Source organism: Culex pipiens, chromosome 2 (genome assembly GCF_016801865.2).
Source record: "Culex pipiens pallens isolate TS chromosome 2, TS_CPP_V2, whole genome shotgun sequence".
NCBI classification, from domain to species: domain Eukaryota; kingdom Metazoa; phylum Arthropoda; class Insecta; order Diptera; family Culicidae; genus Culex; species Culex pipiens.
The window spans coordinates 101,529,323-101,552,307 of record NC_068938.1 but is presented as its reverse complement, the minus strand read 5'-3'; the positions used below and the strand labels follow the sequence as shown (position 1 = coordinate 101,552,307).

The 22,985-nt window shown below is 42.6% G+C and overlaps 3 protein-coding genes across 13 annotated transcripts in view; 2 read left to right on the top strand and 1 right to left on the bottom strand.

Annotated features, from left to right (window-relative positions):
- Positions 1 to 22,985, top strand: part of LOC120424109 (kinesin-like protein KIF21B) — a 145,211-nt gene that overhangs the window by 113,755 nt on the left and 8,471 nt on the right. The gene's annotated exons all lie outside the window — the stretch shown is intronic.
- On the top strand, positions 1,018 to 4,343 carry LOC120424107 (ATP-sensitive inward rectifier potassium channel 8-like). Its single transcript, XM_039588117.1, has 3 exons — positions 1,018 to 1,175; positions 1,240 to 2,208; positions 4,102 to 4,343. Exons 1-3 carry the CDS (start codon positions 1,056 to 1,058, stop codon positions 4,195 to 4,197), a joined length of 1,185 nt encoding a protein of 394 aa, XP_039444051.1. The 5' UTR covers positions 1,018 to 1,055; the 3' UTR covers positions 4,198 to 4,343.
- LOC120424106 (uncharacterized) lies at positions 4,250 to 12,070 on the bottom strand. Its single transcript, XM_039588116.2, has 3 exons — positions 11,708 to 12,070; positions 11,354 to 11,648; positions 4,250 to 5,866 (listed from the first exon to the last, which is right to left on the bottom strand). Exons 1-3 carry the CDS (start codon positions 11,898 to 11,900, stop codon positions 4,369 to 4,371), a joined length of 1,986 nt encoding a protein of 661 aa, XP_039444050.1. The 5' UTR covers positions 11,901 to 12,070; the 3' UTR covers positions 4,250 to 4,368.

The window sequence follows — 22,985 nt, the reverse complement described above, 5'->3', positions numbered from 1 at the left end:
TTTCCGCCAGTTCTAAAACTGCTCGCAATTTGAAACAATTATAAAACTTCGCGATGCAAGTGGAGCGAACTGTCAAAAACTGCTCGACTGCGGGTGCTCCATTGAGAAGAATCCACTCAAATTTGGCAATGAGACGAAGAACTCGAATGTTATGTAAAAAGAATGATTTTTTCTTCGATTATCCGAAGTCTTATACAAACCATGGATAATCGGATTCGGATAATCGAGTCTGAACAGTTTGGCAAAAAGACTTAAAAAATCGATTTATTTGTTAAAAACAAACTTGTAGGGGTGACTTAAAGTTCGACAACTCCTGTTACGTCCAACCAATCTTATATTTTGAATTTGGGCCAGTTTGCGCACCGGAACAAGCTTGTCGTTTATCCGGAAACAAAATATTTTTTGTTAAATTCTTTTTCTAATCTATACCATAAACTGCAATAAACAATAAAACAGAAAATTGTAATTGAAGTCAAATTCCTAAATTCAATCGACCTCAGTGTAATTCATCATTGCTCTCGACGAGAAAACGCGACGTCACGATTCTAGATGCCTAAATCATAAAGATGAATGACGTCAAACACAGCTGGACAGACGACACTTCTTCCTCCTTTTGGATTGAACTCCCACGCAAAGCGAAATCCGGTCAGAACCAAACTTAGAACACTCCGGTTATGCTAATCTCGCACTAATTGAACGCTCGATGCAGTGTAGTTCTCGTTGTTTGCTTCTGAATTAGGGCTTTGCTTTGCGTGTCGTGATTAAAATAAACATTCACTTATCACGATAATTCAGCAAATCTTTTAAGATTCGCCAGATTTCAGTTATCAGTCTCTTGAGGACCAAACAATTCATCTTCCTTGAAGCAACTCTTCAAGCCAAGATCCACCGTTACTCGACTGATAACAACTCAGGCAAGAGCAATTCGAGAGATTAGTAGATAAAACAGTGAGATAATCGAATTAAACGTTGTGTGTCGGCTCACGACGTTCTCATCAGTACCATCGTGCAGTTGAAGATCAGCCGCGATCCGACGAGGATCTACCGCACAGACCATGGAGACACGTGCTGCGTCGTGGAAACGGACCATTGACAAGTTGGGCGAACGGAACGTGCAGTTTCTCAATTTACCGCAACGATCGTTGAAGTTCCTGAAGGATCTCGTGAACACGTTGGTAGGTTGGATCAAGCATATCTTGTAAAGAGAGGATTAAGACAGTTTAATTTGTGTGATCACAGGTCGAGGTACAATGGCGCTACACGCTGGCTGCGTTCGTGCTCAGCTTCGCTGTCAGCTGGTTCTTTTTTGCGATTCTCTGGTATTTGGTGGCGTACGCCCATGGTGATCTTAACTTTGATCCCGAAGCGGGCAAGCGGATGGGCGATGGCGAACAACCGTGTGTTGCGGGTGCTACCACCTTTATGGAGTTCCTACTGTTCAGCATCGAGTCCCAAGTTAGTACCGGATACGGAACGTGGACTCCGACGGAGGAATGTGCCGAAGCGTTGGGGCTGTTGACGATACAGTTGATCGTCGGCCTGGTGATCGATGCCGCCATGGTTGGGATTGTCTACGCCAAGATGGTGCGACCTCCCAAGAAGATCTCCAACATGAAGTTCAGCAAACATGCGGTCATATGCCGCCGCGACGGTCGGCTGTGCTTCGTCTTCCGGATTTGTGACAGTAAGCATCAACACGCGATCGAGACCAAGATCAACGTCGTAATGCTGCAGTCCCATCGATCGCTCGAAGGAGAAATCATCGAAAAGTACGAACGACACATGAGCCTGGAGAACAACGGCCGTGTCCTACTGTTCTGGCCGGTGACCGTTTGCCACGTGATCGACGCCCAAAGTCCGCTGTACGACCTCACGCCGAAAGATCTGCTCGAGAGCAAATTTGAAATTGTGGTCACGCTCAGTGGTGGAACCAACATTACCGGGCAGGTGAACGAAGCCAGAACATCGTACATGCCGGGTGAAATTTTGTGGGGTCATCGGTTCAAGAATATTGTGCACTACGACAAAGAGCACGGACGGTACGTTGCAACGAACAGGGATATGAACGCGACCGAACTGGTCAACGCTCCGAGCTGCAGTGCCCGGAAGCTGGATGAGGTTGCGGTGAATGTGAAGCATTTTTTGAGCGATGATCAGCACAAAGAGTTCGAGAAAATGGAATCGTTGGCAGAATACCACGGTCAAGAGGTAGGGAGAGAATCCATTCAGGCGTAAATCATTGGCACAACATTTCAAGTTTGCAATGTTTCTTGTGTGTATGTGTGTGTGACTGAGTAAGTGAGCGAGACAGAGGGTAAGTAAGTGAATAGGTAAGTGAGTTAGTGATGAAGTAGTGAGTAAGTGAGACAATGAGCAGCTGAGTGAATGAGTGAATAATAGCCTATCTACAATCACTTAACTTAAAATATTGCTGTTTGTTAGAATCGAGCGCGCTTGCAGTGGGGACGCATAGTCTGGGGTTTTATGTTTATTCTCATGGCTTTGTGTCGCTATTTGTGTGCATGGAATGAGTGATTTTTTTCATAATTCAAGCAAATTATTGTAAAAGGGCCGAAGCCGAAGTGTAAACAAAGAGTCTATCCTGCTCGTTCTTAATATAATGTAATGGAAAGACTCTGTGTTTACACTTCGGCTCCGACCCTATTACAATAATTTGCTTGAATTGCATAATGGCATCATTAGTGCGCTGGCAGTGGGGACGCGCAGTCAGGTATGTTCATGTTTTATTTGAATTATTTTGTGTGATTCAATAATGTTCCTACAGTGCAAGCACATGGTTGTGTTTATCTACATAGACATGTTTTCTTGATTTTGCATGATTAAGAGGTGAGTGGATGGGAATGCTGTATAAGTAACAAAGCCCCGTGGTATTTTTTTTGTATTCTTTTTTGTATTTATTTTTCGTGTTCCCGTCATGCATGTATGTGGTGGTCCTTGTGCTCATTAAAATTTTGTTTTATTCGTTCTTTTCTCTATTATTGAGTGCTTTTAGTATTTATTCGTGTTCCCTTCTTTCGTGCATTTGAGTCGATAGCGAGCAGCGAAGCCACGCGGTTAGCCTGCTGAATTAATTTAGTTTTTTGGCGTCTTTGTTTCGAGTCATTAGTACCAATCTCGAGCATTAATGACGCGGTTGCTTTCCTTGTTTAATCGTAATTTCGGGCGTTTATTTTGTTTTAGTTACCCGGCATCGTTAGTTGATCGCGAGCAGCGTTTATTAAGGTGGTCCAAATCCGAGCTTACTTAGGGCTAATCCCTGAAATCAAAGATTGACTCATCACTAGGTTAAATTCCAAATTTGAGCTCATTCTGACCACGGGAACCCCTCCCTTTAAGCCCTTGAAGTTTGTATGGAAAAAATCGTCAAAATTTATGGTGAAAAGCAGCTGTTTCAGTTTTTTACCTGTGGAGGGCGCAATAGTTATTCGATTCTTAGAATTTCTCGGAACTAAGATCTTCTTTACATTTGGATAAACTTTACCGAAGACACCGTAATTTTATGTTTTTTTTTGTTTAAGAGGATCAGATTCATTACTATGAATTCAAATTCCTACACCACGTACAACGTTCTATGTTAGGGACCATCCATAAACCACGTGGACTTTGTTTTTGAAATCTCAGACCCCCCTTTCACTTTCCACGTGATTTTTGGGTAAAGTTATTGTAGACATGCCATAAGTGAGAAAATGAGCAACTAAGTGAGAAGTAAGTGATAAATAATTGAGTGAGTGAGGTTGTGGTTGAATGATTGAGTATGTGAGTGAGTAATTAAGTAAGTAACTGCGTGAGTTGCTCAGTTACTGAGTATGTGCGTGGGAAGGTAAGTAAGTGGCTGGGCAATTTAGTGAGTGATTGAGTGAGTAAGAAAGTGAGTGAGCGAGGAAGTGAGTAGGTGATTGATAAAGTGAGTGAGACAGTAAGCAACTGATTCAATACAGTCATTGAGTCGGTGAAGATTTTATATTGAGTTGTATTCGATGAGGTTTCGAAATTATCGAAACCAATATAATGTTTCTGGCTTTTTTTACTCGAGTGAACCTTAAATTTTTCTAGTTATTCGAACATTTTTTTCCTTTGCAGGACGACAGTGATTCAGATGATGGCATTTTAATGAAAAACATGTCGGGTGATTCGTTCCCGTTTATGGACAGCTCAGCGAACAAAAGCCAATCTTGAAGTTCATGAAATTTCTCAAATTTTCAACTGAATCAAACATTTTGGCTTACAAAAATCAATCTTCTCCGTGTATTATCTCATAAAACAAATGCAGTAATAAAAATATGAATCTTGCCCGCCACTCGGTGGCTTTCGCGACAATAAATAAAACCCAAAATTTCACATCCCTCTCTACTTACTTTTTCTTCCTCCTACTCCTCCCCCGGCCATCGTCGAAGATCCCTTCTCCAGCTCGGCCAGCCGCCGCTTCAGCGCCTCGTTCTCCTTCTGCAGGGCCATAAAGCGCTGCGTAAACTCATCGTTCGTCAGCAGTAGACCGAACCCGGACTGGGTCACCTCGTCGATGCGCTCGAGCTTCTTTTGCGTCTCCTGCCACAGGTTGAACGAACCCATCCAGACGTTGCTGCGCGTGGCCTGGGCCGTGTATTTGCGGTCGATTTTGTTCTGGAAGAAGTGCTCCTTCATCTCTTCGCGCAGTTCGCTGCGAAGGTTCGCGATTTCCAGCTTGAGCTCGGCGAATCCGGCCTGGACCGAGGCGGACATGGGAGCGTCGGAAGTGGGTACGGTGGTTGCGGGTTGGGAGGCTTTGGGGGTGTCCCAGTTGAAGGTGGGGTTCGCATCCGGTTGTGGGGTGGAGCTTTTGTCCATTGTAGTGCCGTGTTGGTTTTCCTTGTTTTCTAGATCGGTTGAGCGCCGAAGGGAAATCCTTTTGGAGGTTCCATTGGAGGCTTGTTTGAGAGATTCAATGTTGGGGTCGGATGGGATTTCAACCAGGGCGCGACTGCTGTCAACGTCAGACTCTTCTCGGATGTTTTCGAGGTTGACCGTCGAACGATGGGTACGATCTACGGAGGGTTGCTTTTTAATCGTGGTTCTTTTGAGCAGCCGATTGACATTGATGTTGCTTTCTTCCAGACTCGTTTGAGCTGCCTCCAGTTGATCGAGGTCCAAGTTGCCATCGGACAAGTCATCTAAGTAACCCATCAAATTATTACCTCCTCCCATGTTGATGCTGCTTCGAGAATCCGAGCTCAACCGTGAAGAAGTGCTCAGTCGAGACATGTAATCCATCGAGTCACGCCGTTGCAAGAACTGATCAATCTCTCCCATGAAGCTGTCGTGTTCGGTTTTGACCTGAACCGGAACCGGCGAAGCGACAGGCGTCTTAACCGGGACAACCTCAGCAGCCGTGAGCGAAGCCCGTGAGGGCTCGAAGCTCACCCGACGACTGTTCCCTTCCCGGGCTTCGGCCGATTTCGGCACAAACACAATGCTGTTCACGATGCTATCGTGCACCTTGCAGGTATTAATGGGTTCCGCCAGATTCCGCATATCGTACCCGTAAATGAAGCCCTTTAAATTTCCCGCGCAAAAATAGCCCCCACATTCGGAGATCGCCAGCGATTCGAACGGGTAGTTGGAGCGAATCTGCGACGCCGTGATTTTCTTACGCGTGTCGAAGATGTTGATCACGTTATCGTACCCCGCGGAATAGATCACATCCGGATTGGTGGCGGTCATGGCAATGTCCCGACAGGGAGCGCCGTGGGCGTCTTGCTGGTTGAAGGCGATCTTCTTGGTTTGCGTGTCGTACAGCATGACGGAACCGTTGTACGAGGCTACCGACAGCAGGAACCGTTTGGTGGGGTGAAAACGCACCTTGGTGGTTCTGAAAAGGAAAATTGACAAAAGGATGGTCAGTTGGGTTGAATATGCACTAGTTTACTTTGTTGACTCAACGTGGAGTCAATCCGCGGGTATGAACGATTTTAGTTTCTGATGTTTCCCGAGCATAGTAACGGTATGGTAAGAAACATGAACTTCTTAACTTGTAAGATACCTAGATACGTTATCCATTAGTGGACCCCTTTCCTATAGTGGACCCTCTGAAGGGTTTTTGATGAAAAATTCAATAAAATCACAATTTCAAGCGTGTTGTTGTCTACAAATCTTTTATTTGGCATGTTCAGCATCATTTAAAACAATGTTGACTGGCATTGAATTGTCTTTTTCACCAAAATAAGTGTTTTGAGTTCGACATCTGAAATCAGTCATGGCCACTAGCATTTTCACAACAAAACTGCATTTATAATTTATCATTGAATTAACCATCCAATCATTTTTTGACTGATTATATAACTTCAGCAAGTTGAAATAATGTAACTTTAAGGAACTTTACTAAAATAAAGCGAAGAACTGCTCATTTTCGAGCAAAAATTAGGGGGGTCCAATATAGGACAACGAAAATCCAAACTTTTCCAAAAGTGGACCCCTGTTAATTTAACCTTCAAAAATGAAGAAAACTGTGTATTTAAGCAAAAGTTTCTCTTAAACATACAATACATGCCTATTGTTATCAACCTAAACGCATATTTTTTCAATTATGAGTATAAATATAGTTGTTTTCATGTTAAAAGTACCAAAAATGCTGAAGCCGTATGAATTTATATTTAATCAAAACTATAGTTAATTGTACTTAACTGAAGCATCATAATTGCAGTTTGAAATGATATTTTATAATAATAAATCAAAAACAAAACATTTTTTCTAAATGAATATGCGAGGTTTTATGAGCAACTTTATAAACAAATCTATTGTTCAGTTTCGGTCAACCATTTATGTAATTAATATTGAAAAATTTGCATCAAAATTACTTTTTTTTTAAATATTTTTATTTTTTTTAAACGTTTTCTCTGATCTGTTTCGGAAAAAATGTGTTTAAATGTCTGTTAGGTTTTTTTTTGTTTTTTAAAACCAAATTTGTTAACAAAACATATTTGTTTATGATGAAAAGTGAGCAAAATCCATCTTTTATTCATTATATCTATCATTAGACCTACACCATGCATCAAAACATCAAATATCGGTTAAATTTGGTATAAAAATAACAGTTTGCCTATAGTGGACCCGGGTCCACAATCGTATTATGGACCCGGGTCAACTATAGGAAAAGGGGGTCCATAAAAGGCAAAAAGTTTTTTTTTTCAAATGGCTATTTTTCTGCTCAAAAACAAAAAAACTGATCAAACAAATAGTCTAAATTGTTCGAAAGACTTCAGATTTCATTGTTTTGTACAAAGGGGTTATGAAAACGTGCTTAAAATATTGAAAATTTGTGAAAAATGTGCTTCGGCTCTACTAGGGGGTCCACTAATGGTTAAAATACCCTACTCTTTCAGCTACAGAATATAAATTTTGCAATTCAGAGATTCACCGATAGTAACATGGCATAAGTTTGCAAACAACCTTTGCAAAAAAAAACTTAAAAAATAAAAAGAAAACATAAAAACTAAAAATAATACAGCAATTCTTCACGAAAGCCGAACGATTTGAAGATAATTTGTCCAATCGGATCCAAAATTGAACGGAGGTTTTTGGCCTAAGTAATTAGACCAACGCCGTGTCGATTTTTGCAAAATATATATATATATATATATATATATATATATATATATATATATATATATATATATATATAATTTTCGATGATTTTTAATTAAATGAATTACTCACGAAAAAGATAACAATGTTTTGCTTCTTTTGCCAAAAACAGATTTGTAAAATATTATTTTGCCATCAAGTTAAACTCATTTGCGTTTTTGTGATGTGCCCGAAAATCTTCAAAATCTGGCATGCCTGCCACTGACGTCTTTTTCGTACTCACCTCCCCGTGCGTCGGGGGGTATTAAAAAATCGCCGATAACACGGTCCGCGACCCAACATATCTGGAGTTTTTTATTGAAAAGGTCCAATAAACCAAATTGAGTAGTACGGTGCCTGTGGGGGCGCGCAGTCCTGTTTTTTCGTGTTATTTTCCGTCTCTTTTGTGTCGCTGTTCGAGTGCATGGGATGATTGGATTTCTTCTTCTTCTTTTTTCATTTATTTTTTGTTCGCGCGTTCGTTGGCCGATGAATTTTACTTTTGTTCTCTTTATAAAGTTTTCGATAGAAACGATCCGATTTTTGTTTTTTGAGACAAGCAAGTCGTATTGCTGAATTAAGTCCTTTCCATATCATCGAGGATCGAAAGGCATGTCGACGGATATGTTTTAAGGCTTATGATATAAAATAATTTTAATGAATGAAGCCCTTCCTACATCATCGTTGATCGGAAGGCACGCCGACGGAGAATTTCTGGAGAATCGCGGTCGAATTAATACTATATTTAAATCCCTAGGTATCTTTCCGCAGCCGGCTGCCTAAGATTTTTAAAATTTCAACCGATAAACAAATTGCTCATGGTCGCATCACCTACCACAGTGAATCCTGACCTCAAACCCATCTTACTAACCCCTCAAAACTCATGTGATACTTTGTCGGAGACGCAGCTGATTTAGCGGTCCCATCAATCAAGTATCGGCTAACATTCCCATCCACTTCCCCGTGTCTTACCTCTGGTCGTGGCCGGCGTCGGTATTGATCAGCACGATAGGGACCTTTGAAAATTGCGAAGGGGTGATGATTGGTTCCTACTTTTCATCTGTGGTCCACGAAGCAATGTATGGGGGTCCTGGTCAATAACGAAGTAGCAGCTACGGGTAGACACCAATGCTATGCTATGCTAAAAGGTCCAATAAACCAAATTTTCAGTTTTTGCTTTTTGGGTGTTTTTTAACACCCTCCCAACACCCTGACTCAAGGCGGTTTCGAAAACACCCAAAAAGCAAAAACTGGAAATTTGGTTTATTGGACCTTTAAAAAAAACTCCAGATATGTTGTATTAATCAACATTAGATAATTTGTAGTCAAATTAAAAAAAATTTTTTTTTTTTAAACTCTTCCATTAATTGTGTTCTAATTTTAACGTCCGTTTCTAAACTTATGCTTAAATTATGGAAATTAGCATGCAATCAAAATTAGGTTCCCATTGATTCCCTTTGGGGACCACCAATCAGTGAGGTACTCTTCTATATTAGATCCTGAAAGGAGGTAAAAAGTACAAAAATGCCTAACGGCAAGAAAAAGAGACGGTCCTCACTAGCAATATCGGTAGATTTGAAGAAGTCAAAGAATGTCGACAGTCAAAGGCAGATAGTTTGAGCAAAGACGCTCACATATCGTCTAAAAACCAGTTCACTACCCTTGCTGTGGACGTGAGCGAGAAGGAAGAATTTGAACGACGGGAAAAGGTGCCACCCATTTTTGTGAAAACATCGTAATCTGATTCGGTGCGAATTTGCTGGCCGGGTTTATCAAATCTGGTGCTTGACGAGCTTCGTACGTAAAGATTGAAAACTACAGCCATGACGAACCAGGTAAACGCCCCATGAAACAGGTCCTCCGTGGTCTGTACGACATGGATGTGAGTGTGCTGAAAGAAGAGCAACAAGGACATCAAGTATCGTGATCAACTGTACCTGGTTCATCTCGAGAAAGGATCAACAACGCCGTCTGAGCTGAAAGCAGTTCGGGCAATTTTCAAAATCATCGTGACTTGGGAACGTTATCGTCAAGTTCACCACCTGCGGAGGTGAGCACAAAACTCAAGCTTGCGAAACAATCAACGAGAATGTCGAAGCGAAATGCTTCAACTGCGGTGGCGAAGATTCGACCAAGAATCGGAGCTGCCCAAAACGTGCTGAGTTTGTGAAAATTCGGCAGCAAGCGACGACGAGGCACCAACCAAAACGTCGCAATACACCACCAACATTCACGGACGTTGATTTTCCTGCTTTGGCGTCACCAGGAGCGGGATCTGTTCGAGTGGTTCCAAATCTGCAGCCATTGCCGTTGAATCAGCGGCAAAAAGTTGCAGAGAGCACAACACCTCCTGGCTTGAGTCAGCAACCGAGGGAAAACCAACCAGTACAACGGATGAAGGCAGTAGTGACATGTTTTCACCACAAAAACTTCTGAAAAATTTTCATCGACATGACAACAACACTGCGTGGTTGCAAAACTCGTGCGGAACAAGTAAGAACACTTGGAGGATTCATCTTAAAATACAGTTCTTAGTTTACTCGTTCTAATGATTTTGAATATTTCAATGATTTTTTTTAGTTTTAAATTAGGATAAGTTGTCAAAGTGTTTTTTTTTTCTTTTTTTGTCCAAATGTATTCTATTCATTGACGGATGTTGATGTGCACGTCTAAACCAAGCGGGTAGTTTTTTTTTCGATTCCTTTGAAGTACACGCTCCCATGCGCGATGGCGGTCAACGGCGGTTGGTTTTTTTTACTAAACTTTGAAAAATATTTGCAACGGCCAATGGCCAACCCAAAAACTACGGGGAATTTGATATATGCACTAATTTGAGAAAAAGTGATACAATTAGCCGATTTGGAATGAATGCTTTCATGATTGCAACCAAATCGGAGCTCAACGATACGTAAAATCGAGAAAGCATTGCTACAAGTAAATTTAATCTAAAACCAAGAAATAATTCAATCAGTTTATTTTCAATGGAGTTGCATACTGTCGCACTACGTGACTACAGAAATTTGTTCGAGATGTTTCCGAATGGTGGAAAATCACCAAGAAAAAATCACCTGTTCAAACACTTGCTAAAAGATGCTCGCAGGCATGACGCAACGATTTGATTTTTTTAAAGAGAGGATTATTTAGCTTCACTAACCAAGGAAAAAAAATAAAAATAAAATAAGCGTTGAAAAATTGTTCAATTATTGGCGTACTTTTAAACCGATACTCAATAAAATGAAAAGCATTCTAGAAATACTTTTGATATATAAGACCATGCATAAGTGTTGGTTACACAAACTTTTTTCAAATTTAATTCAATAATGACGCGACAAAATTTGCAAACCATCTGTCGACCTCGAACCGCTCAGATTTATAAAATCTCAGTACGACCCGTGCATTGACAGCAGTTTGTGCGAAGAAATCCTCCAAAGCAAAACCATTCCACCCAGAATGAAGCTCCTGTTTGTGCTTGCCGCGTTGGCGTTGGTGGCCGTTGCGTTCGCCGCACAGCCAGCCCAAAAACAGATTGGCGACATCAACCGTGTGCAGGCAGCCGTGGACAATGCCCTGAAGGGCAAACAGGGACCCGTATCGAAGGATAACAAAGCGTGGCTTACGGATCTACAGTCGTTTTTCAAGCAGAATAAAGACAGGCTGATCAAGAATGTTGGTTGAAGTGATCATGTTTGAAAATAAAAGATTTGATAAAATCTCAAGTTGAAAAAATAAGACTCACTGTTTATCGAAGCTCATCGTGGCCACCCGGCTGCTTGTTTTCATACCGTACAAGCTAACTGTTCCACTCTCGTAAACGGCCGCCAGGAAGTCATCGGTTGCGCTAAAGTCCAGAAACGTAACCCCGTTGGCGATCTTGTCCGCCTCAAACCGCTTCGTGTAGGTTGACTTTTTGTAGTTCATCAACCGGATCGCGCCGGACGTAAGCCCCATCGCAAACTCCTCCCGGTCCGTCTTCGGGCAGGCCGCGCAGTACAGGTTGTCCATCGAGATCTTCTTGACGCAGGCCAAGGTCGCTGGAAGAGTTCAATCGTTTAAAAGGTTCTAATTAATTTGAGAAAATCTCGCTCCATACGTTTTCCGTCCACGTCCTTGATGCGCATCATCTCGACGCCCCAGTTCTTGTTGGCCCGCAGGAACAGTTTGGTCGAGAAAAAGTGGCAATCGCTTCCATTGCTGTTTACGTGCGGACTCGAACCGAGCTGCTCCAACGCCGGAAATGTATGCAGCTGGGTGTCCCGGGCGCACGAGATTATTTCGTACACCATGTTGGCTGGGTTGGTGTGAGATTGTTCAACGTTTAACAAAAATAAAACTTAAACAACACAAACGTAAAACAAAGATAATTTTCCAAGGAAATCTCTCAAGAAACCGGTCAAGTTTCGAAACGATCGCGGTTCGCGGCAGTTTGGTTTGATTTTGACGTTTCCCGCTCACTCTCTCTCTTCCTGCGATCCGCGCGAGAGGATGTTTTGTTGTTTACAAACGTAAACCCATGCGGCAGATCTCAGCGATAACGCGAGCAACTAGCAGCGTTGCCAGATTATTTATGGTCTGCTTTTTCCAAAGAAAAAGTCTGTATGGGAGCGTTCTTTTATTACGTAACGCAGTAGAGGGGGAGGGGGGGTCGGAGGTCGTGTTACGCTCCATACAAAATTTTTAAAATTTGTATGGAAATTTTGTTACGAGGGGGGGGGGAGGGGGTCTAAAAGTCCGATTTTTCGCGTTACGTAATAAAAGAACGCTCCCTATGTGGATTGGTATATAAAAGAAACTTTTGAACTTTACCCAGTCAACTCAATCTGAATTAGGTCCTAAAATTAAGCTAAAATTTGTGATATTATTGTTCACAACGACGAAGTTATTTTTTTTAGTATTGTGGCTATCAGGATTAATTATCATTCTGCTGCGATCGTATCCCGCCGTTGCGGATATCGCAGAGGTCCCTTAGTAGGCTCAATTGGGTACTAATGCCCTATGTCAATTTTTATGTACAACGGTAAAAGACACGATCAAAACCCATTTCTGATCACCTTTTTTTCATTTTAATGCAAAAAAAAAATATAATAATGACGAGACAATTTTTTTTCGATAGATCAACTAGGTAGGATTTCAAGTGTGCAAATATTTGGTGTGCAGTTATGATTTGCAAGGGTGAAGAATTTTGTGCAAAGTGTGCAATACACTCAACCCCCCGTCGTTGGTCACTTTTTCGTTTGACACTTTTTTAGTTTGTACCCCGTTGGTTGGTCAAAGTCAAACTAAAAAGTGACGAACTGTCACTTTTTACACGGTGCTCACTCACACTATCAAAACAAACGTTTGGGAGTGTGTGTGAACTCCGTGTAAAAAGGGTGTCAAACTAAAAAGTGACCCCGTTCGTTTGACAACAGTTGGTGTCACACCATCGGGGTTTGAGTGTATATGCAATGTTCACAACATTTATGAATGTGTGCCAAAATGTGTATACAATTATTTACGCGTGTGTGTCAGCCAGCAGCAACAGCCGCGGTCGAGGCCGCGTTTCATTTAGTATTTTGTGAAAAAGCGCGTGTGCCTCAAAGTTGATTCTCCGCGGACCGAGATGGCAGACGGTTCCGGCACAAAGGCCACAACGGTAAAATTAACGAGATTCGGATGTATCCGACGATCCGGGGCGTGTACTGCTCGTCAATTACTTTGAGAGCGGCAGATGGAGATGGCCGTCAACGAGACGCTGGTTCCGGGACTGCAGAACAACGGTGACCCACAGACAAACAGACGGGACACTCGAGTGCCGAACCATTTTCCTCCTAAAACGGTTATTTCAGATTTTGTTAAAATGATTTAATTTTTAAAAAATTACAATATAGTAGTTGAATTATGCTTAAATATGATTAAAAAGCTGAAATCTGCTGTTAAAAATTCAAAAAATGTTCTGAGGCTTCGAATTTGACATGATACAGATAAAATACAGATTTATTTTTAAGAAAATACAGATCTCCCATAAAATAAACTGGCATCGTTGCTCATGAGGTTCTGCCCGAAGCAGAATAATAGAGTTATAAATTTTGTACCCGCCAGCAAAACAAATGGTGTGCTAGTGTGCGTGAGCGCGGGCTTTTTTTTTTTTTTTTTTTTTTTATTGCCCAGTGGGCATTGGGTTAAGTTCACTGCGACCACCTGAGAAGGTTATCTTTTGTGATGTACCCTGGTTACTGTCCATACTACAAATTACTCGTATCCATTGGATCGGAAGACGAGGGGTTATTTTGCAGACATGGTTTATCCCAATTCGGCGCAATACAGTCGATGAACTGTATGACCTTCTTGGGATGGGTGTGGTGCCATACATCGTACGGCGTAAGAAGGTGCGATCCAAAGAACCGCAGCCTTCGAGACACAAGTGCTCCACAGAAGCAGAGTAAATGTGCCGAGCTTTCCAGCTCAGTTAAACAAAAACGACAGAGGTTGTTAGGCCACCTGCCGATTTTGTGCAGGTGATATCTGGCAGGACAGTGTCCTGTTAGAAGCCCTGCGAGTATTCGTAGTTCCCTACGGTTTAAGCCAAGAAGTTTCCTGGCAATTGAAGGACTTGGAGTGATAAAAGTTTTAGCTTGTCTCAATCCTCGCATCTCGCCCCAGATTGAAGCGATTTGCGATTGTCCCCAATTAGTTATTTCTTGCTTCACGGCACTTTTTGAGATTCCAAGAAACGGCTCAGGACCCACGAAGATGTTTGATGAGCCTTGTCTGGCAAGTTCATCAGCCATTTCGTTGCCTTCAATGCCGCAGTGCCCTGGAACCCAAAACAACATGACTCTGTTATGCCGAGAAGCAAGTTCCCTGAGGGAAGCGACGCACTCCCAAACAAGTTTGGATTCGCATTTAGAGGATTTTAATGCCAATAGTGCAGCTTGGCTATCCGAGAAAATACCGATTTTTGCGTGTCTATAATTTCTCATAATACACGTCCTTGCACAGATGTGTATGGCATACACTTCTGCTTGAAAAACGGTAGGCCACTTTCCCATAGATATGGTTTCCCTGGTTCGAGGACCGAAGACTCCAGCTCCAGTAGAAGTGCCCATTTTTGAACCATCCGTAAAGAAACGAATAGTTCCTTCTGGAAGTGTAGGTCCTCCATTACTCCACATTTGGCGATTTGTTTCAATCACCTCATATGGAATGTCCATGTTGGGCCTCACCTCCATGCAGTCCGAGACTGAAGTTGCAAGGGGGGAAATGTCAAAAGCCTTCACGATCCGCGAGTGACCCGTTCCATCTCCTTCCACCCAGTTGTTACACCGTTGTAGTCGTAGAGCGCCAAGCGCTGCCTCCTGCTTCACATGCAAATGTAAAGGCAGAATGCATAGCATGGCTTCCATGGCCGCGGTGGGGGTTGTTTTCATTGCACTCGTTACAGAAAGACATGCTAGTCGTTGGAGCTTGGTCAGCTTCGACTGACATGTCTTCTGTTCAGTCTTCGGCCACCAAACAGTCGACGCATAGGTTACCCTAGGTCGAGCGATGGTGGTGTAAGACCAGAGTGCAAGTTTCGGTTTAAGGCCCCAGGTTTTGCCGAACATTTTGTTGCACGCCCAGATAGCAGTAGTTGCCTTCTTTACCGCATAGTCCAGATGTGCATTCCAGTTCAGCTTTTTGTCGAGGATTACTCCTAAATATTTGACCTCAGAACTGAAGGTCAGTTGGGTTCCTTTCAAGGTAGGCGGCCTGAGGTCGTGTTTCCTCCTGTTAGTAAACGGGATTATCACGGTTTTGTTAGGGTTTATTGTCAGCCCTTCCTGCTCACACCACGACATGGTGCAGTTTAGAGCTGACTGTAGACGGTCCGATAACGTACCGTCGTACTTCCCCCGGATGATTAGGACTACGTCGTCAGCATATCCAATGACTTCGTAGCCGAGTAGTGTAAGTTTTCTTAGAAGACTATCTACCACCAGCAGCCAAAGCAAAGGAGAGAGTACTCCCCCTTGCGGACAGCCTTTGGCTGCTGTTATTGTGATAGATGTGTCTCCTAGCGATGCTGAAATCTCTCTGCTCGTAAGCATAGCATGAATCCAGCTCGCAGTTGTTCCATCGACGTTCCTCGACCGGAGCGCTTCATTGATGGCTGTGTACGAAGTGTTATCGAAGGCACCCTGAATATCAAGAAAAGCACAAAGTGCAGATTCTTTATATTTCAGTGCGTTCTCGATACGTGACACTAGCGTGTGTAGGGCAGTTTCGGTCGATTTGCCCGCTTGGTATGCATATTGGTGTTTATGCAAAGGGAAGTCCTTCAAGAACTCCGCCCGGATGTGGTTGTCCGTGATTTTCTCCATAAGCTTGAGCAACGTTGCTGTCAGGCTTATGGGTCTGAAGGCTTTTGGCGTCGTGGGATCACTTCTGCCGGCCTTAGGTATGAAGATCACCTTGACTTTGCGCCAGCTTCGAGGGATGTAGCCCAGGGTGAAGCTGGCTCGAAGTAAGTTGATCAACTCAGCCATTATGGTGTCGGCTGCTTTTTGGAGAAAGATTGGAAGGATGCCGTCGGGTCCCGCAGCCTTCAGTGGTTCAAACGTGCCGAGGGCCCATTTGACTGAAGACTGATTGAACATTCGACGGGCTAGTTGGACTGACTCTCTTGATGGCCGACACCATGCGCCATCTGCAGACCGGATACTAGCAGCATCCTCCTCTCTTTCAGTTGATTCTGGAAAGTGCGTACTCATGAGTACCTGCAGTGTTTCCTTGTTTGTGACAGTGAGAGTGCCTTGCTCGTCTCTCACCTGCCCTAGACCGTTAGAATGGTCTTTTGACAACGCCTTTTGGAGTCGGGTTGCTTCAGACATCGAGCTTATGTCCTCGCAGAAATTGGCCAGGCTAGTTTTTTTGGCCCTCCTCAGCTCCGCGTTGTACTTCGTAAGGGCTGCTTTGTAGGCATCCCATTCAGAAGTGAGCTTTGCTCGGTTGAAAAGCCTTCGTGCCTCCTTACGGAGGTTGCTCAGGCTTTCGCTCCACCACGGTACGTCCCGACAGATTTCCCTCACCTTTTTTGGGCAGCTTGCCTGATAGGCAGCCGTGACTCTGTGTTGGAGAATATCCGCTGCATTGTCCAATTCTTCGGGTGTTCGTATCCGTGGAGGGGCATGTGGTTTGGACCGGGTAAGGTGACCTCGGAAGGCATTCCAGTCCGTGTCGGATGGGTCACGAAACGTTTCCCTTTTCAGTTGACTGGCTTCTATGTCGAAGACAATCTGTCTGTGATCAGACAGACTAGCTTCTTCAGAGACATGCCAGTTTTTAATTTTGTCTGCAAAAGCAGCACTACACAGAGTGAGGTCCAAAACCTCCTGTCTTGCGACAGTAACAAAAGTAGGTTCATTGCCCTTATTGCATACATTGACATCATGCGACGACAGGTATTCAAGAAGGTACTCACCTCTTTCGTTGACGTCTGTGCTTCCCCATATGGTGTGGTGGGCGTTCGCGTCGCAACCGATGAGGAACGGTTTGTTGACAGCCCTGCAGTAACGCACAAGTGCGTCCACCTCAGGTGGTGGTATTACGTCCTGGTCGCCCGGGAAGTAAGCGGATGCAACGACCACCTCCTGCTTTCCTCTGGTCGTTGGAACCGTTGGAGCGCGGGCTTAGATAACTCATGTGTGAAACATGTCTGGAGTTTTTTTTTGAAAAAGGTCCAATAAAACAAATTTTAATTTTTTGCTTTTTGGGTGTTTTTTAATACCCCTGACTCAAGGCGGTTTCAAAAACTCCCAAAAAGCAAAAACTGGAAATTTGGTTTATTGGACATTTAAAAAAAAAAAAAAAACTCCAGATCTGGAGTTATTATTTGAAAAGGTCCAATAAACCAAATTTCCAGTTTTTGCTTTTTGGGTGTTTTTAGAACCGCCTTGAGTCAGGGGTATTGAAAAACACCCAAAAAGCAAATACTGAAAATTTGGTTTATTGGTCCTTTAAAAAAAAAACTCCAGAGATGAGATATTACGATGTGCCTTTCTTTCAGTGGAGGGAGGACATAAAATGGAATTTTAAATCAATTGGGTACTAAAGCCCTGTGTCAATTTTTATGTACAACGGTAAAAAACACGATTCAAAACCATTTCTGATCATTTTTTTCATTTTAACTCAAAAAAAAATTTGACAAGACAACATTTTTTCGATGGATCAACTATGGTCCCCTTGGAACGAGCTGTCAAGTAGGAGCTTTTCTGTCAAGAAGGACCGCGAGGTTAATTTTTCAAAATTGATTTAAAAATCCATTTTAAACTCTTTGTGGTCGTACAAAGGGTCATTGTACTCAAAAAATAAGCTTTATCGCTGTAAACAAAAATATCAGCAATCTAAGCTTCATTTTAGGACCCAATTAATAAAAATAACTTCGTGGCCCTTCGTGACAGGTCTTACTTGACAGCTCGTTCCAAGGGGACCATAGTTGATCAATCAAAAAAAAGTTGCATAGTAAATTTATTTTTTGCATTTAAATGAAAAAAGTGATCACACATGATTTTTAGTCGTTTTTTGCCGTTGAACATGATTTTTTTTTCGTAATTTCAAAAGCGTTCTAAACACGTGCTCGCGCCTCACAATCTTCGCGCGGTTCACGCGCGCCCTCTCTCAACAATCCGCCACCAGGGTTCTGAACGCTCTGCAAGAATTTCTCCTCCCGCGCGCCATCTCCGTTTTCCTGCAGTTTTGCACTCAACTAACGAGAGTTTTGACAGCTGGTCGTAGCATTTTCATCAAATCCGATTTTTGCCTCAAATCACAAAAAATCTTTCGCGAAAATCGTGCAAATTGTCGCGAGATTCGGGTTGATTCGGTGCGGCACCACTTCCGTCGGGTACGGTCCATCGGGTGGTGCAAATCGAAGTGAAAATCCTTTGCGAAAAACGGTCCCAAAGTGGGTGAAACCATTTTTGTTTTCATCTTTGACGTCGGTCGCGAAGAAGCTCGTGTGCGTGTGTGTTCTTCCCAAATTTGCCGCGTTACTTTCGGAGGGGCTCTCTATTTTCGGGTGGACCAACGTGGTGTGTGGCCAGTGTCATCCGTGGCAGCCGTCGGTGGAAGGGCCAGGATCTGGGCGATCCGGACCCCGTGAAAGGGGAGTGGCTGTTGGGAGTGTGACCATTGGAGACCGTTCTGTTTACATTTTGCTGTCCCTGTCAGGAGGAGGAGAAGGAAGAAGGGGTGGTGTCAACTTGTGCAAGTTTCCCGCTTTGGGGTGGCCTTGAACCAGAACCTGGGGCGGAAACTTTTTAAACGGAACCAACTCAATCATCGATCCACAGTGATAACCGTATGATGTGTCTGAAACTTCCGGAGAAAAGCTGGTAGAAATATCCCCGACGGAAGAATCATGTCTAAGACGGCGACACTGTCGGTGTCGACTGCTGCAGGAGCTGGGGCCGCGGCCGTAGGAGAGTTTGATGTGCCCGGCTTTGAGCAGCGGTTGCGGGACCTCAAGGATACCCAGGACAGCATCCAGCAACTGTCGGCGTGGTGCCTCCAGCGGCGAGCGCACCACAAAAAGATCGTCAACAGCTGGCTGAACGTGCTGAAGCAGGGTAAGTCGATACACTAAAACCCTATTTTTTTTTGTATTGATGAATAAAAAGTTAGATTGTGAACACATTAAAAAACGTTTATTTTCGACTACCGTTCAGGTTCAAATGAAAATGACTCGACCTGACCATTTCAACCAATTTTTCATGAAGTTTGGTCGTTGTTTAAAAGATAGGCATTTACTAAGAAATCCATATTAGAAAATATTACAAATGTGTTGAAGCGCAGTACGCACCTCCAAAAGAAAAGCATCTAGAAACAGCCGAACGACAGAACAAAAAGAGAGAGCTTTTTCTCGGGGCTTTTTGTCATTCTCTGGCTGGTTTTCACTACCGCTGCTGCTTACTTGCAACGTTTCGTGACCCTTTTCCATACCAAGTGCCGCGGATAAAATACTATTACCGTGCTCAGAAGGTCATTTTGAGCACTTGTAGTTCTGAGAAAACGTGACTCTTATTTTATATTTTTCTCAATTCAGGTTTTGATCATCGCCATTTTGGCCTCCATCTTGGATTGAAAAAATCACAACAGGGCAGTTTAGGGGCTGTACTTTTTCCTCTCCTGTAGATTCTGTGTAATCCGTTATCAGAATCATCTCTGCGGTAAACCCAACACAGTAGGGCTGGCCGCTTTGATTTTGCTATACATTTTAAGGTGTCAGATACACTGCAATTATTAATATTGACACGAAAATTGCTTGGGCCGTAATCAAAACACAAAACTTTCCAGCATGCTTTCATCGGACTGGCTGGCTTTGTGTTAGATTAAATTAGATTAGATTAGATAAATGTCCATAAAATATGACATGGGATTTTGTAAAAAGCTAAAAATGATTTTTTGTTGGTTTTATGACTGATAGTTGAATTCTCATTATTTTTAATATTGAATATTTTTTATATTGATGTCTTTATGAGGGGAGAGACCAACTTGCTCTCCATCCGCAATGACTTTTCTTTCTCCTGATTTTCTGTTCTTTTGCTCTTCCTATCATCTGTTTCTTTACTGTCCGTGTGAGGGTTCATCGATACATCCGCATTAACAGATTTTCATTTCATTTTTCTTCTTATTTTTCAAGGTTTTCTTTCACACTTACTATCAGTCTTTGTGAAGGGATACTGAGCTCGATTTGCTCTCCATCCGCATTGACCTTTTCTCGTCTTTGATTTCTTTTGCCTTCCTCACTGAGGTAAGGCTATAATCCTGCTCTTAAAATGAACTTTTTATAAAAAGCTCTAATACCCACCTTCATATATACATATCGACTCAGAATCGAAAACTGAATAAATGTCTGTGTGTGTGTATGTGTGTGTGTGTATGTATGTATGTGTTCAAAAATCTTGCCAAGTTTTCTCAGCACTGGCTGAACCGATTTTGATCGAACCAGTTGCATTCGACTTGGTTTAGGGTCCCATACATCGCTATTGAATTGTTTGAAGTTTCGATAAGTAGTTCAAAAGTTATGTATAAAAATGTGTTTTCACATATATCCGGATCTCAATTATATGCATGTAAACGATGTCCGGATCCATATCCAACCCATCGTTGGTTAGGTAATCAAGAGACCTTTCCAACGAGTCGACAACATTGAAGATCTGGCAACCCTGTCTCGAGTTATGACCACTTAAGCGATATTTATGTACTTTTTTGAAGCCGGATCTCACTTAAATGCATGTAAACGATGTCCGGATCCATCATCCGACCCATCGTTGGTTAGGTAATCAAGATACCTTTTCAACGAGTCCACAACATTGAAGATCTGGCAACCCTGTCTCGAGTTATGACCACATAAGTGATATTTATGTACTTTTTTGAAGCCGGATCTCACTTAAATGTATGTAAACGATGTCCGGAACCATCATCCGACCCATCGTTGGTTAGGTAATCAAGATCAGGCCTGCAAAATGTTTCCAACCCAGCGTACACATGAAGCAAACCAAAATGTCAGTTCACTGGTAGCATGTGACTGTAAGCCTACTGTGTCCGTTCAACCACTGCCGCCTGACTCGTGCCGGTCGGCTGCTGGAGAATGAGAGACTTGAAAAAATGAGCTACACTCACTCAATTCGTGTCGTATGACTGACTCGTAAAATCCTCTCTAAACACTATTTTAACTATTTTTAAACAATTGAATGGTTCTAGACTGTGCAAAACACTTAAAACAACCATAACTTATATTCAAAATAACATTTCCACGCATAAATACCAACTTTTTGTGTAAAAATTTGTTTCTTTAAGTGTGTGCGTACAACGTCGAATGAGCGTTGGTCGACTACTGCCTCGAATTGCAGCTGCTCAGTGAGCTAGGGCACTCACGACTGAGTCGGGTTTGTTTATGTCACAGTTTTGCGGTTCAGTGAATGGATCTGAAAAAATCGTGTATGCGTCGCCGATTTTCGCGTCAGGACCTCTGACATTTTCAGCTCTGATCAAGATACCTTTCCAACGAGTCCACAACATTGAAGATCTGGCAACCCTGTCTTGAGTTATGACCACTTAAGTGATATTTATGTACTTTTTTGAAGCCGGATCTCACTTAAATGCATGTAAACGATGTCCGGATGAATCATCCGACCCATCGTTGATTAGGTTATCAAGATACCTTTCCAAGGAGTCCACAACATCGAAGATCTGGCAACCCTGTCTCGAGATATGACCACTTAAGTGATATTTATGTACTTTTTTGAAGCCGGATCTTACTTAAATGCATGTAAAAGATGTCCGGATCCATCATCCGACCCATCATTGGTTAGGTAATCGAGAGACCTTTCCAAGGAGTCCACATAATTGAAAATCTGGCAACCCTGTCTCGAGTTATGACAACTTAAATTATATCTGTGTACTTATTTTTCTGGACCTAAACAAAATAGCTGAAATATGTGTCCAAACCAATATTATACTTTGTTGGTATAAAGTGAGGAAGGCATCAACCACATAGGTGGATTAAGTTAGTTTTTAATCAGTAGTTAGGATCAAAGTCGGAGATCAGGGAGGGAGCATCAGGACAGGGTTGGTATACTACAATGACGGAGACTGATTGTGGATAGTGGAAGACCAGAACTACGTCATAAGGAGGAAATAGTTTATTAATTGTACAATCCTCAAGGAAAGTCTAATTACTACATATATTGACATCTGTCAGTCTCCAGCTGTCTGACGCGCTCTTTTACGCCAACAACAGGTTGCGAGCCCTGTTTTTTCAAGGGAATGATGGAACGAGGTGAATCACAAATCTGCGTAAATTTTAAATAAAGATTGTTCAGGTGTAAACCGAAAACGCGATCAAAAAGTTAAGTGGAAGAATAAGGCTTTCAACTGCTTATTTATTTGTCGGTGTACAGGACGCCGCACTGTTCAATCATTTCCTGGCGTACATTCAATTTTGCAGTCCAAAACCAGTCATTGAATTGGAAAAATAAAATTCTTTTTCAAATTTTCTTTTCTTGGTTTGTGTGCACCTAAGTCGAAGACCAAGATTGTTTACTTTTTGCTCTTTTGTCTGACAGTCTTGATCTGACAGCTTTATCACGGATTTTGGTCTTTCGAGTGGTCGTTCGAGATTTCCACAAAAGTGTCCACGTGGTTTATGGATGGTCCCTTGTCACTCTTTTTTAGGAGTTATTGGAGGTAACTGTCGGAAGGAGATTCTCTTCCCCTGAAGACACCGCGAGTGATTTTGCTTGTTCAGCAATCTGAGTTTAAACCAGAAAAAAGAGATAGAACTTTTTAGCAGGTTTACCAATCGCTCCTAACTCTACCATTTAAACAACTTATGTTGTACAAGTTGT